Source organism: Sinocyclocheilus rhinocerous, unplaced genomic scaffold, assembly GCF_001515625.1.
Source record: "Sinocyclocheilus rhinocerous isolate Xijiao unplaced genomic scaffold, SAMN03320098_v1.1 scaffold270, whole genome shotgun sequence".
In the NCBI taxonomy this organism is placed as follows: Eukaryota; Metazoa; Chordata; class Actinopteri; order Cypriniformes; family Cyprinidae; genus Sinocyclocheilus; species Sinocyclocheilus rhinocerous.
The window spans coordinates 49104-62779 of NW_015653456.1; the positions used below are offsets into that span (position 1 = coordinate 49104).

The 13676-nt window shown below is 42.1% G+C and overlaps 2 protein-coding genes across 4 annotated transcripts in view; one reads left to right on the forward strand and one right to left on the reverse strand.

The window, feature by feature from the left end:
• cep170bb (centrosomal protein 170Bb) overlaps positions 1 to 9068 on the forward strand; it is a 32795-nt gene extending 23727 nt beyond the window's left edge. For 2 of the 3 annotated variants that reach the window (XM_016521857.1, XM_016521855.1), the window contains exons 10-20: positions 3667 to 3843; positions 3971 to 4097; positions 4211 to 5902; positions 6061 to 6286; positions 6396 to 6555; positions 6854 to 6892; positions 7361 to 7492; positions 7666 to 7754; positions 8288 to 8381; positions 8476 to 8527; positions 8632 to 9068. In XM_016521857.1, coding sequence (XP_016377343.1) covers positions 3667 to 3843; positions 3971 to 4097; positions 4211 to 5902; positions 6061 to 6286; positions 6396 to 6555; positions 6854 to 6892; positions 7361 to 7492; positions 7666 to 7754; positions 8288 to 8381; positions 8476 to 8527; positions 8632 to 8807 — 2964 coding nt within the window. In that variant the 3' untranslated portion in view covers positions 8808 to 9068. The remainder of the gene's footprint in view (positions 1 to 3666; positions 3844 to 3970; positions 4098 to 4210; positions 5903 to 6060; positions 6287 to 6395; positions 6556 to 6853; positions 6893 to 7360; positions 7493 to 7665; positions 7755 to 8287; positions 8382 to 8475; positions 8528 to 8631) is intronic. The other variant, XM_016521856.1, reaches the window with a different exon arrangement.
• A 3168-nt stretch (positions 9069 to 12236) lies between these two features.
• The window catches only part of LOC107715685 (pleckstrin homology domain-containing family G member 3-like), a 64685-nt gene continuing 63245 nt past the window's right edge, over positions 12237 to 13676 (reverse strand). The window contains exon 21 of the mRNA XM_016521858.1: positions 12237 to 13622. Within this exon, the coding sequence (XP_016377344.1) occupies positions 13319 to 13622 (304 nt within the window). The 3' untranslated portion in view covers positions 12237 to 13318. The remainder of the gene's footprint in view (positions 13623 to 13676) is intronic.

The following is a 13676-nucleotide window of genomic DNA, read 5'->3' on the forward strand; positions in this document are numbered from 1 at the left end:
ACTTTCAGTGTTGATGGCAGAGATCCACTATCCAGTCTGTACTGTAGAAAACGCAGAATATCCGACACGGAGCAAGCAGCCGGGTTGATATGAACATCACGGCACCATTTCACAAACACTCATACACAAGCATACAAGCGCCTCATGGAGGGCGCCCGCGCCTCCGAGAGTGTGTCGAGAACACGGGAATGCAGGGCGCTCAGCTCCTCTGATACTCCCCAAGCAGCCACACATGAAGGCTCCATAACTCCGGGTTCGTGTGCCACCCCTGATCTTGCATAACACCAATGGTAATATCTTGATCGGAGGAAACGCATACAGCCTGGCTACCAGTGCGATGTCAGAGCGTCCCCTTCCAGTGGGGAGTGAGACAGGGAGAAGAACAGCGGGCAGTGCACGTTCTCGCTCGTGGCGAACAGATCGACCTCCGCTCTCCCATAGTGGGCCCAAATCATCCGAACTGACTCGGGGTGCAACCTCCACTCTCCTTGAGGAATCCCTTTCCTCGAAAGCATGTCCGCCCCGCGATACCGAAGCCGGCATGCCCTCGCACACTTCTCCCCAGTCAATGCGCCCGTCGTGACCACAACGCGTGACGTCACCAAGCCCAGGGGAACCCCCAGGCTGAAGAGATCTGGGTTGCGCCATGGCTTCAGCGCTTCGATGACTTTGATGCATTTCAGCCATAATTGCAGCGGACGCATGTGTAGTAAGCCCAGATGACATACCGCTGAAGCAGACGCCATGAGTCTCAGCAGCCTCTGAAATTCCTTTAAGTGAACAGAGCTGCCCAGTCTGAAAAGGCGCAGGGAAGACAAAATGGCCGCCGAGCGCTCCCGAGAGAGGCGGGCTCTCATCTCCACCGAGTCGAAGCACACTCCCATGTTATAGACTGACTCGGGGCGAGAATGCTCTTCTGCATGTTGACACATAGCCCTAGGGACTCCAGCTATCGTCCAGATAGTTGAGAACGCGCATCCTGCTCGTTCTGAGAGGGGAAAGTGCTGCGCGTCTGTGATGCAATGCTATCTGAATGTGAAAGTACGCGTCCTTTAAGTCCACGGACGCAAACCAGTCCCCAGGCTGAATTTGCACTAGGATCTGTTTCAGCGTTATCATCCTGAATGGATGCTTGCAAAGCGCTCTGTTGATGGGCCTGAGATCTAGAATCGGGCGGAGTCCCCCGTCTCTTTTGGGTACCACGAAATAGCGGCTGTAAAACCCGCTCTCCAGCTCGCTGGGAGGGACTCTCTCTATTGCTCCTTTTTCGAGCAGACTGCATACCTCTAGTCTCAGAACCAGGGCATTTCGAGGCAATGTTAGAGACTGCACTACGCCATTGAAACCCACGCTCTATCACACCGAGTAGCCAGCGCGAGATTCCCGGAATAACTTCCCACGCGCTCAGGAACTGACATAGCGGCTTGGTCGTTGGAAGCGCCGGTGAGTGCTGCGCGACTATAACCTGTGTGGGCGGCGGCTCTGCACTGCTTTGAGACGGGGCGAGCGGCACCGCATTGACTGAGGAGGAAAAAGCTCTTTTTGTGAGAATGTATGCATTTTTATTGAATGAACATCCAACACACAAACATTCCAACACATGAACTTGTGGCGCTTGGGAGCCGGACTGCTCGCGCACTCTCCTCCTCTCTTCAGACCGTCAGGATGACGGCTTAGCAGCCGGCGGCGGGCGAGAGTCACGTCGTGGGCTCCTCTGCTGGCCGTGGCGTTTCCTCCTGGGACCCCACGCCTTCCTCCGGACATCTGGCTCCTGGCGAGGAGCGGTAGCAGACACCGCTGCGGTCGCTGGCATGGGGTTAACCCTCCGTTGGGAAGAGCCAGGTGCCGACGAAGAGTGGACACGCGCTGATTGGGGCGCAGACCATGTTTTCACCAGCTGCTCATGTACGTCAGGGAAGAAGGGGACAGACGCCCTCGAGTCAGCTTTCTGGGTGGACCTGAAATACCAGGAGTCGAGCTTACTCCTCGCAGGCTCCTCTGGAGGACTCCAGGTAAGCTCCAACTCCTGAACAGCCTTCGACAGAACCCTCATGAACTCCTCCTGGAGGTCTGGGGTCACCATGCCGTCCGGCTGATCGGACTCCGATCCCGCCCAATCTTCCCCGGAGAAATGTCTCTGTGATGTCTCGTGAAAGCTCGAGAGGGAACTGCCATTAGCTGCAAACGATTTATGTGCCAACTGCGATGTAGCTCTGTCCAAACTCCACAAACTGGCCGTCCTTGATGCCGTCCAGCCCATAAGGCATCCCACAAGATGACAGAATGACCTCAGCTGGACCCCCTTCTGAAGGAAATGGGGCCTCATCCACGGGCTCAAAGCACGGAAGCCCCTGCGCGTTACCGTAATTCTGCGGAGTGGATGACAATGAGGTGAAATATTTTGGCTCTTGATCCACCACTGAAAGGGCCGCATGTGGATCAGGCCGAACTAAACCACAGGTTTAGGTCTGTTTTTTTATGTTGGCGTGGGCGAACCGGTGGGCGAGACCTAGGACCCCAACCCTTATGAGGGGTCGCCATAGGCGAAGGTTCACGTCGCTGGACCTCGCGAGGGCGCTGTAAAGACGACGAGCGCGAACGAACCAGTGGTGGTTGATGCTCAGCCTCCCTGCACCTACATGGGATGAGCTGACGAAAGGCAGCAGACTGCTGTTTTGCTGCACGAAACTTCTCCACGACGGTAGTAACCGAATCCCCTAACAGGCCATCATTAGAAATGGGGGCGTCCAAAAGAAAAGTCCTGTCCTTCTCCTTTATGTCAGTGAAAGTGAGCCAAAGGTGGCACTCAACTGACACCATACCCGCCATGGACTTGCCCACTGCTCGAGCCGTATGCTTGGTAGCTCTAAGTGCCCTTGGTAGCTCTAAGTCTTGGGCATCTTTAAATGCCTCGGGTGTCAGGCCTTCACCCTCATCCAGCTCCTTAAGTACATCTGCTTAATAAACCTGAAGTACACCCATGGAATGAAGTGTAGCTGTGGCCTGCCCAGCGGCCATGTAAGATTTCCAGACTAAAGCGGAAGTAATTCTAAACAGCTTGGACAGCAATAGGGGGCAAGACTTCTAGGATGGAGCTGAGTTTGGCGCGAGATGTGCCACAAGAGTCTCTTCAACGGCCGACATCGCCACATAACCGTGTTCCACCATTTTAGAAATTGTGGCGAAATCAGCTGCAGCGGGAAGAGGAGTAAACTGCTCTTGATGAAAATAGCTGAGAACACGATGAAAAGAATGCTTTCCTACGGGCAACAGATGATCTGCTTCCTGAAGGAAATGAAATCTGATGAAATAGCATGCAGCACGCTGATATAGCATATGTGATGTATGCGAAGGGCGGTGCTAAGCGCTATTTGGCCAATGAATTGGCGCAATGGTATAAGGGCTTCAGACATTCGTCACACCGGAGATGTTCCCATTGAGATGACGTCATCGCAGCATTGAAGTAAACCTATGAAAGGGAACTGTGGCTCTGTGGCACTTTCAAAGCATTGTGCTGTTTGTTTGAGTGGTCCGAAATGTCAACTTCTGTTTCAACTGCTGGTGTGAGTTTGGGTTGGCACCACCTGTCTGACCTCTTTGGTCTGAACAATGGAAGACAGTGATATTTGAGAAACATGGTAAATCATATTTGTTCATATTTCACAGGTGTTTGGTGTTTTAGATGCACCAGAATACAGTGGTCAGACACTTGGAGTTTATAGGCCTGTGATTGATGATGGTAAAGATGAGCAACTATTCTTGAGTCATAGCCATGGTATGGCAGCTGATGTAATGTCAACATCATCACAGGGCCATGGTGGGGACCAAGTCATCTCACTGCAGGTATTGCAGTTACATATAGCTCAGACAGCACTGCCCTCCTTCATTACTGAAATACTGTGCCCGACTGTGTTGCTGTAAACAATTGATGAGCAATTATGATTGTTAGTTATTACTCTTTTTGATTTAGGCACATCCTGAGGTAGGAGGGCCTAAATGGGTCTCACGATGGGCCAGCCTAGCAGACACTTACAGTGATCCTGGGGCTACTCAAGGATCTATGGGAATTCCACCCCAATGTGGACCTGCAGACAGAGGTATGTTCATTGAAAACCACTAGTGGTGTTTGAGCAATTGAGCGTTTCTATACAATTTTCGATTTTATGTATAGGCCAGCAAATTCATAACTATTTTCACTCTTATCATTTTTAAGACAGTGTGACATCAACGATTAGTCAAAGCTTGGATTTCTTGGAGTCAGAGGGCAGTCAAGTTTCCAGAACCAGGCGACTACTTCCTCAGGTTCCACCTGGAGAAAAGATGGAGAACACAACCCCCAGTATCTTGATTCGGCATGAATCAAACATGGACCATGAGCCACCAGAGAAAGGTTCCCGAGCACCACAGCAGCAGGACTGCACTCAGAGGCTACGTGTCCAAGACGATGTGGACCCAGACAGTCTGAGTGACACTAGCCGTTCAGACGACAGCTCTATCCTTGATAGGAGTGGAAGGAGCCAAGGAAAGAGAGGAACTACAATACATTCACCTTCTGAAAACGTTAACCATTCCAGAGGGTTAAGAGAGTTGCCAACACCCACTCCTAAACCCACCTCATTTTATATTGGTTCTGAGGATGGTTCATGCAAGTCAGATGTGTCCAAAAGTCCAGTTCTTTCACAGCCAGAGAGAGACTCCTTTCCCAAGATACGCCCAACAACTGTCTTGATACGACATTTGAGTGGCCATGAGTCTAGGCGTCCAGTGAAGCCTAACTCATCAGCCCCAAATCTTCAGACGCATAACAGGGATGTGGTGCCCACCAAAGAGACCGCAATGTCATTTGTTCGACAGGAGAGTTTTACTAAAGATAGGCCAAGTGATAACATTCAAGTCAAGAAACTGCCACATATCTCTAGTCATCCTGCTTTGAGAAGCTTGGATACTGAGGAAGCTGTTCGAGATACATTTCCCTATCCTAAGGAAGCAGAGAAATCTTTGACATCACCAGAAGAAAAGTTACCTGAATCTGGTCAACGATCAAAAAAAGGAAGCTGTCCTGCACAAGAGGACTCCCTTTCAGGTGATTCAGATGTTGATACCGCCAGTACTGTAAGCATGGTCAGCAATAAAAATGCTCCTGTTAGTGCAAATAAGAAGCACACATCTGCAGGTGATATGCGTAAAGAGAAGTCATCTTCTGGTTTACAAGACAAAGCACGACAACCTACAGCTCGTGAACGACTATCAGAAAAACGCAGAAATCATGCCCCTTCTGATAATACCAATAAAGCTGAACTAAGTCATCGGCTACAGCTTCGTCGAAGTGCTGGTAACCGTGGTTCTTTAGACCTTTCGGATAATCAGCATGGTCAACAGCTGTGGCATGAAGCTGCGGCTTCTGACCATGAGTCAAGTTCACGACCCAACAGCTGCAAAAAACTCACTGCACCCCTGCAGAAGGAGGACCCTAATAAGATGACCAAAGGAAGCCAGCAGGTGCTGACCCGGTCCAATAGCCTTTCAGCCCCAAGACCAACCCGTGCCTCCATGCTCCGCCGAGCTCGACTAGGTGAGACCTCTGATAATGAGGGTGCGGAGACAGACCGTGCATCTCAGAGCTCTGACCATAGTAAGACTCCTGCTGAGGGAAAGAAGCTGTCAAGACTGGACATTCTTGCCATGCCTCGGAAACGCACTAGATCCTTCACTGTTCCAAGTGACAATGAGTCCACCTCAAGCAAGCATGGCATTTCTAACCGTCCTACAGAAGCAAATAGCAGTGTGAGGAAAGGGGCTTCAAGTGAGGTGAGGCAGGCTACCAGCAAAGGGGCCGCATCAGTAGGGAAGCACTCCACCACTCGTACCCGTTCTAACCAAGTTAAACACAGTAGCACAACTGGTGAGTATCTTAAATCTCAGAGATGTTCTCTACCTACAGTTCCTCTAGACAAGACCACTAGAATTGCATAACATTGCATTTTTCGATATCACTGACAATATTGTAATTTTATGTTTTGTTTAGAAATGTTAATTTCCCTTTTTTGTTTGTAATTTGAGGTTCCCACCGTAGACAAAAGAATTCAGATTATTCCTCTACCTCAGAGGAGGAGTTTGAGACCAATTCCAAACATAAACGCTCTCATGCCTCAGCTTCAACTCAAACACAGACACCACAGAACACCATTCAAATGAGGCTAAAATGTGGCTCTTTGGAAACGGAAGAGGACGAAACTCAGAATGAACACTTCCAGAACTGGTCTACTCATAGTGCAGAAATTGCCAGGTTATTGAACTTTTGTTGTTGTTGTGGTGTGATATGCTAATGGATTAGCTAGTTTGTGAGTAATTCATTTTTTATTTTTTCATTTTATAAATATGCTTACTTCCTTTAGGCTGAGTCAAGATCTGGCCAAAGATCTCGCTATCCTCGCTCGTGAAATCCATGATGTTGCAGGGGATGGTGACTCCCAGACGTCGTCAGGCATGGGAGCTACCACTTCCCCAGGCTCCATGCCCAATACCCCAGCATCAACTATCTCGACCAGAGAGGAGGTGCACCTAAAGTTTGCTTGGTTAAATGACATCCCATCATATACATTGACCCATTCCATTACTTTTTTAATATAAAGCAGAACATGCAGCAAATCTTTATATTTTCCTTGTTAGCACAAAGAGGAAAAAATTTAGATAAAATGTAGGTAAGCAAGCCTGTTTGGTTTGGAGTCTTGGGTTGCTATACCATAGTACACCTCATGATAATTATATTGTGTCCCAAAAAGGACCAAGACTAAAGTAAACGTTTTTGTTTAATCTTGCATACATTTTGTTGTATATTTTCTCTTTTGTGCAGAGACCATATGCATCATTACAGAGGTTCCTGTTACCTCAGGTGCTGAATTCATCACTCATTATTACCAAGTGGTCCAAAATTAATTAAATTACTTTCTCTGTGAGCCAGTATCGATGTACTGTCCAACGTCCAACTTTGAAACCTGTTGTTTAAACTTCTGCCTTTTTTATGCATGAGGGAATTCCCTAATGCATGGAAACTCACTTCCAAATTCACTCCTAAGGCTGTATGTTCACAAAACAGGTTATGTTCACATTAAAAATAATTTCCAAATGTATCTTGAAGAAACTAGGATCAAAGTTGCTGTGCTGACTGTGAACATAGAACCCTTTTCTATTCACCATTGAATTAGCATGATCACACAGATATCTTCCCAGAGATTTACTCCTGGAAGCCTCCATTGTAATCTGAGCTCTGAGATATTTGTCTCTTAACATCAAATTTAACCTGCCATTGTCATGTCCACGTGTTCTTACTGGTGCTTTCCCATCCCTGATTAATCTGCAGCTGGTACAGCATATACCCGAGGCAAGTCTGAACTATCAAAAGGTTCCTCCAGGCTCAACTAGTCCAATAGACCAGGACTCAAATATGAACGACCATGACAGTTCCAGACGGCGTCCCTGGAACCGTGAAGAGGTCAAATTTGGTCAAATCCTTTGCTCATTACACTAATAAACTGATCCATTAGTTATTTACTCAGGGTGTAATTGCCTGCATAGCCAATGGCAGTGCCTCTCAGAAACTGAATAGAAAAAAATGCAATTACATAATTTCTCATTTTAATCTTTGATTTTTTCTTTAAATCACAGGTAATTTTGGACAATCTTATGTTAAATCCAGTCTCCCAGCTCTCCCAGGCTATCAGAGAGAACACGGAGCAACTAGCAGAGAAAATGAAGTATGAAGAAAAACTTTCATATTTAAAAACAAACTTTGGGTGGGACATCTTGAAGGGATTGTGCTTTCTTTTTCTTCTTCTTTTTTTAAAGGTCATTAGGCAGTAGTTACATCATGATATACATCATACATCAGATGTGAAATCTATGAATCGCAGATGATCTTGAACTTGCGCGCAAATGAATGGTTTCAGCTCTCTGCCTTGTAAACGACTCCTAATTAATGTCATTAACATGTAAAAGATTGCAGTCATCATCCAAATTCTTTCATTTAGAACAGCGAGCTGTAAGAACAGCTTACATTTCCAAAAACCTGCAGTACTCCGAGAAGAAAAAGTGCGTACGTCTACTCAGACACTGACGTGATGCTAAGCACTTTTCCACGTCAAAGACAGTTTTACAAATATGAGCGTTGGCATGGATTTAAGTGTACGCACACTCTAAGATAAAATCTGAGCTTACGCACGCTTTATAAATGAGGCCCCAGGTGTCTGTTTTTTGTCTCTAGTAGTCACAAATATTATGTCTCTTTTAGAGCTCTGTTTCATAACAAGACAGAGGTCTGGGAGGAAATAGAGGCAAAAATCAATGCTGAAAATGAGGTTCCCATCCTTAAGACATCTAATAAGGTACATCCATTTCAATGTAATTTCCAAAGACCAAACATTCATTTCAGAGATGTTTCTTTATTTTTGTAACATATTTTCCTCACTTCGCAAGCAGGAAATCTCATCTATTCTCCAAGAACTGCGAAGAGTCCAGAGACAACTTGAAGGTGAGTTTATTAGCATTAGATTTTTACCTTTGACCATGTATACTATACATTCTGGTCCTTCCCTACAGTATATCCATTGGTGTTTTATCTTTGTCATACCACAGTGATCAACACTATTGTTGAACCTGGAGGAATCTTCAAGATTCACCCAATGGGAACTTCTCCCGGGGGAAAGACCAAATCTGCTTCCAAGGAGTTTAGCAGTCCCACTTCTGCTAATGGCAATGCAAGTGCAAAGCGAGGTCCCAGGGGGCCCGAGGGAGGTCGATATGTAGTATAAGCTTGCCTTCAACAAGGGCGTAGCCATTAGCTTGCTTTGCAAAAAACAAAACAAAAACAAAACACAATCATGTCAATCATGTACTGCACATCTCTTTGGAAACTGCCATATTCGTGGCACATTTGTAAAAGTATTGTGATACTATTAGTGGTGCAAATATGCGGCATATGCTTTCTCAAAGACTGCGGACACACTTCACAAGCTAAAGCAGGTGTAAACATTGTTCTTTTCAACAGTTATAGTCTGTGGCTTGTTTGAATGATTATGAATTGTCAATTTGATCATTGTCAATAATGCAGTGCAATTGGCTGCTACAAATCTTCAGCATTAAAAAAATTGGGTGAATACACAATACTAAATAAGTGCTTGCCTTCAACAGGGGCATAGCCATTAGCTTGCTTTGCAGAAAATGAGCTGTTTTAAATATAATGCTATCAAAGATAAGAATCAAATATTGGTGTTTGAATATGGCTACTGTTGAATTCCCAGACACAGCAAGTTAAAATGTTGTTAAAAAGTAAGCAACTTTTGGCATAGATTGTTTCTTTTTGTATTTTTGTTTTGCAACTACACCACATATGTCTGGGGTGTCGGGTGTTTGTTTACGCGTGTAAGCGAGTGCTAGATTATGTAGAATCATGTGTGATGCTGTGAAGTATTGTTGCTGTGTTACAGATGAAAACTTGAAAAACGGGTTACCTTCACCCTGCCCCTATATATTATGCTTTTATGATTGTATGCAACAAAATGATTGTTTTTAATTTAGGATGACATAAAACTATTGGAGGAATCAAAAAGCAGCTGGATGTAACAGGCTATTCCCCTCTTGTTTGCATTAGCCATGTATTCTTTAAATGCCATATACTCTATGTATTTGTGATTTTGAATGTTTTAAAAGCATCAAAACAATGTTAAGATAACTTTTAAACGAGAATGAAATCCAAAACAATATCACACAAATATTTAATTTAGAAAATTGCACATATATTAGCAGGGTAAGACAAGGTAAGATACCCCTTGAGGCAAGATGATTTTTCTCTTGGCCATAGATGCCACAAAATGTCATCTCAACACAATTGATAAATGGCTATGCTCTTCTTAAAATTAGACTACCTAAAATTATATCTTTGGAATAAGACGCCCCTCCCACAATTGGCCTCAAGCAGCGTGTTGTTTTTAATTTAATACATGGATACATTTAATTTAATAAACAATGTTTATTAATTCCATGAATTCAATGTACACTTCAGAGATCTTCACTTTTCATTAAAAGCTTTAGGCTGAGTGAAATCATTCAGTTTGAATTGATAGTGTTGCTGTAATGACATATCTTCAATTAAAATATGGGCAACAAAATATGTAAATATTCATATGCTGTATAATGTAGTAAATGCACATTGTTCTTAAGGGTGGCATCTTACCCATCTCACCCTAACTATTTTAGCTTGAGACTGGCCAGTATAGAATTATTGTGACATCCAGTACCTTCTGATGACAACAATGTGAATGTGCAGTGAACCATACAAACTACATACAAGAACACCGTTCTGTCTACCAGGGTCACATCAACACATTAAATTATTTAGTAAATGACATGATAGGATTGTACTTGTTTTGTGTCTGTAATTGTGATCTTCCATTACAGCATTTTTTTTACCATTTAATGTTAAAAGTCTTTGCAATCCTGGTGTTGAGGTAATGTTTCTAAATATCTGCACTAAGAAGTGATTGTATACAGCACTAGTTTTATGATTTCGCAGCTCACCATCAAACAGTTTGCTTTAGTTTTGGCTGTGTTTTATAGATGGTTTGATGTACAGTATGTATCAAATGCAAATGAGATAATTATTTTGGAATTATTGCATGTCTGCCATATGTAATGTAGGTGAGCCAAAGCTAGGACTTGTGTACAGCTGTGTGTGTGTTCGCTTATAGAGCAGTACTGCAGCAAGTTGATGAACAACTAACATTTATAAAGCCTAGTAATTGCACACAAGGTGCAATTGTATGTTTTGTGCTGGAGTACTTATGCTCTCCTTATGTATTTTTAAATTTACTCTTTGTCACCCACAATACAAGGCCTGTAAATACATTGCCAGCGTTGAATGTTTCATTTATATTCAGTGTTTTATTCATGTTCTTGGATATTAATCTGAAAACACAAATTTAAGGATCATTACTTGGGCATTTTGTTAAATTATTCTCAATGGCTTTGCCCTGTGGCAACTGCAATTATCTTGTGATGACAGGTTCCACAAGTGTTCCACACTTTTCATCTAATTTGTAATACATTTATTTTAAGCTATATTAATAGCTGGTGCTATTACTGTAATAGTACTGTAAAACCTCTTTTACACAAGTACTTTAGTGCAGGAAATATATTTGAGATGAAAATATGTACACCATATCGCTTTGCAATTTTGAAGATTTGCAGTTAAGTACAGTAGAGCGTGCGATGGGGGAGAATTAAACACACAGGTCCAACAATGCATTATTTTCATTGATCCAAATAGTGGATAGTGAATCCATTATTTTCAAGTCCACAACCTTTCTTGTTAACACTTTTGTAAGTCTGTTGTTGACAGCATACAATTGATTTTTTAAAAGCTATAATCTGTAATTGTAGCAATCCCAAATGAAGACCAGGGGCCTCATTTATTAAATGTAATAAACAGTATAAACTTTGCTTAAGTGACTATTTTGAACAAGTATTAACTTAAGTTATAAAAAAAAAAAAACAGCTAATGTATTTGTATGAAAAATGCCACCTCATACATTTCTACGATGTTTAAATAAAACAAACTACTTTTATGATTTATTTTCACACAAAATCTGTTGCTCTATCACATTCCTTTATTATTAATTCTTTTTTTTTTCTGCAGTCATACACTATTGGAGTAGTGAAAAGCACATTTTTCTCAAGGTGTGCCTGTTGTACCCTAAGCACATTTCAGAAATAATCTTTTCTGAAACATTTCATAACTGAGGCCCCTGGAGACTACTGTGGAGAACCTGTTCCACAGTTAATGGCTAGGATTATGTAAAAAAAAATTCTTTAATACTTCAAATGTAAGTATTAAAAATAATAGAATGGATTTTAATCAAATAGTTTCAAACTAACGTTCTTCTTAAATATATCTCTTTACCAGATCCCATCAGAAGACATCTAAATAGATGCAAAGATGTCTGGTATGCAAATGTCATTCAAGTCTTGTCTGATACCCAAAATCAGTTAATAAAACTGTATTAACGGTTCTGTATTAAACTGTATTCTAACAAGAGGATGACAGATACATAAAAGGAGTCATAAATATTGCTGGATTGACTATATATAAGATTTGCATTAAGATAAAACAACTCTTTGATTTTGAGGCCTAAAGACCACAGTCAATTACATGGGACATAAAAAAATATGTGCAAGTCTGCAAGTTGAATTTTCTTTGGTTTTATTATGGAGTGAATTTTCACTTTCACAAGTATTTATTGATGCATTTGTAATAAGTCAGACAGATATGGAAATTTATAGAATCTTAATAAATATCAGACACACACAGTCATCAATGAGAGATCTGTTATCACGGGCTGCTAAACCAACAGTGTTTCAGATGCTAAAACATGTAGGGTTAATATTTGTCTTGTAACTGTGACATTCCCCAAAACCTGATGTTAAATCTGATTTGTTGTGAAGATCACAACAAATCTTAAAATAAGCTTAAGTAACATCACTGGTGTAAGCTTAAAAAAAAAATCATTAAAATCTTCATCTTTTTAAACATTTGGATCTGGTCTCCGGACAAAAGGCATCTATGCCTATATTCATTAATCAAAGACTAGGTTTAGGTACAAAGGGGGGAAAAAATTTGTTACATGCATGACATTTACTAAAAAACTTTAAAATGTCTTTCAGTTAAAAGTAAAATAAAACAAATGTTTTCAAATGGTCTCTTACATTTAGAGTCTAGACGAATTATGCTTCTCTGCTAGGGCTTGTTTTGTAGTATAGACTAGACTTTATCTCTTGCTAAAGAAATCCTTAGCTCAAATATGACATTAATTGAAATACCTTACCCAAAATGTAAATATTTATAAACAAGAATGTCATTTATGTAAAATGACTACCAAATACATATCTACTATATCAAATGTAAATGGTATAACAGAAAGAATGAATGTACAACAAAAACTGTACAACAATATTTACACTTTCTCCCTGACATTTAGACCATTAAAATCCACAGGTTTCTCAATATCAGCAGGCCACATGAACATACAGTGTCCAAAATACCATAAATAGCATAGAAAATGTAAAGAATATTAGTTTTGAGGTTTAAATTTGCCAGATGACTTACTTGGCTACAGCATGATATATGCTGACCATACTGAACACATTTGTCTTCAGTGGTGAAGACATAAAAGATGAGAGAAATTAAAGAAGCAAGTATTTCATTTCAGCCAACAATTTTCTACAACTTTTGAAACGTACAATAGATGTACCATAAAACAAGTGATTTTTATCTTATGTTTTGGAATTTTTCTCTGAGATTCTTGACAACACTGTGTTGACTAGAATCAGCCTTTTTCCCAGAATCCAGTGCATTTTTAACAGCATTGTCTAAGTGTTCACTATAGGATGAAGCTTTCTCAGTTTTTTTGCACCTGTCAATCTTAGGTAACTGTTCTGGCTTAGATCCTCCATCTTCCCTCAAACGGTATTCCTCTGACTCCTGATATGCCCGACAGCGGTCAATGACAGCCATGATTGAGATCTTCTCACGAGATGTCGGCGAACGAATTTGGACGTAGCTGTCATCTGTTGTTATTTCCTGTTTCTTGCTCTGTTGGGTTGTCTGGTCCATCTCTACTGGTGGT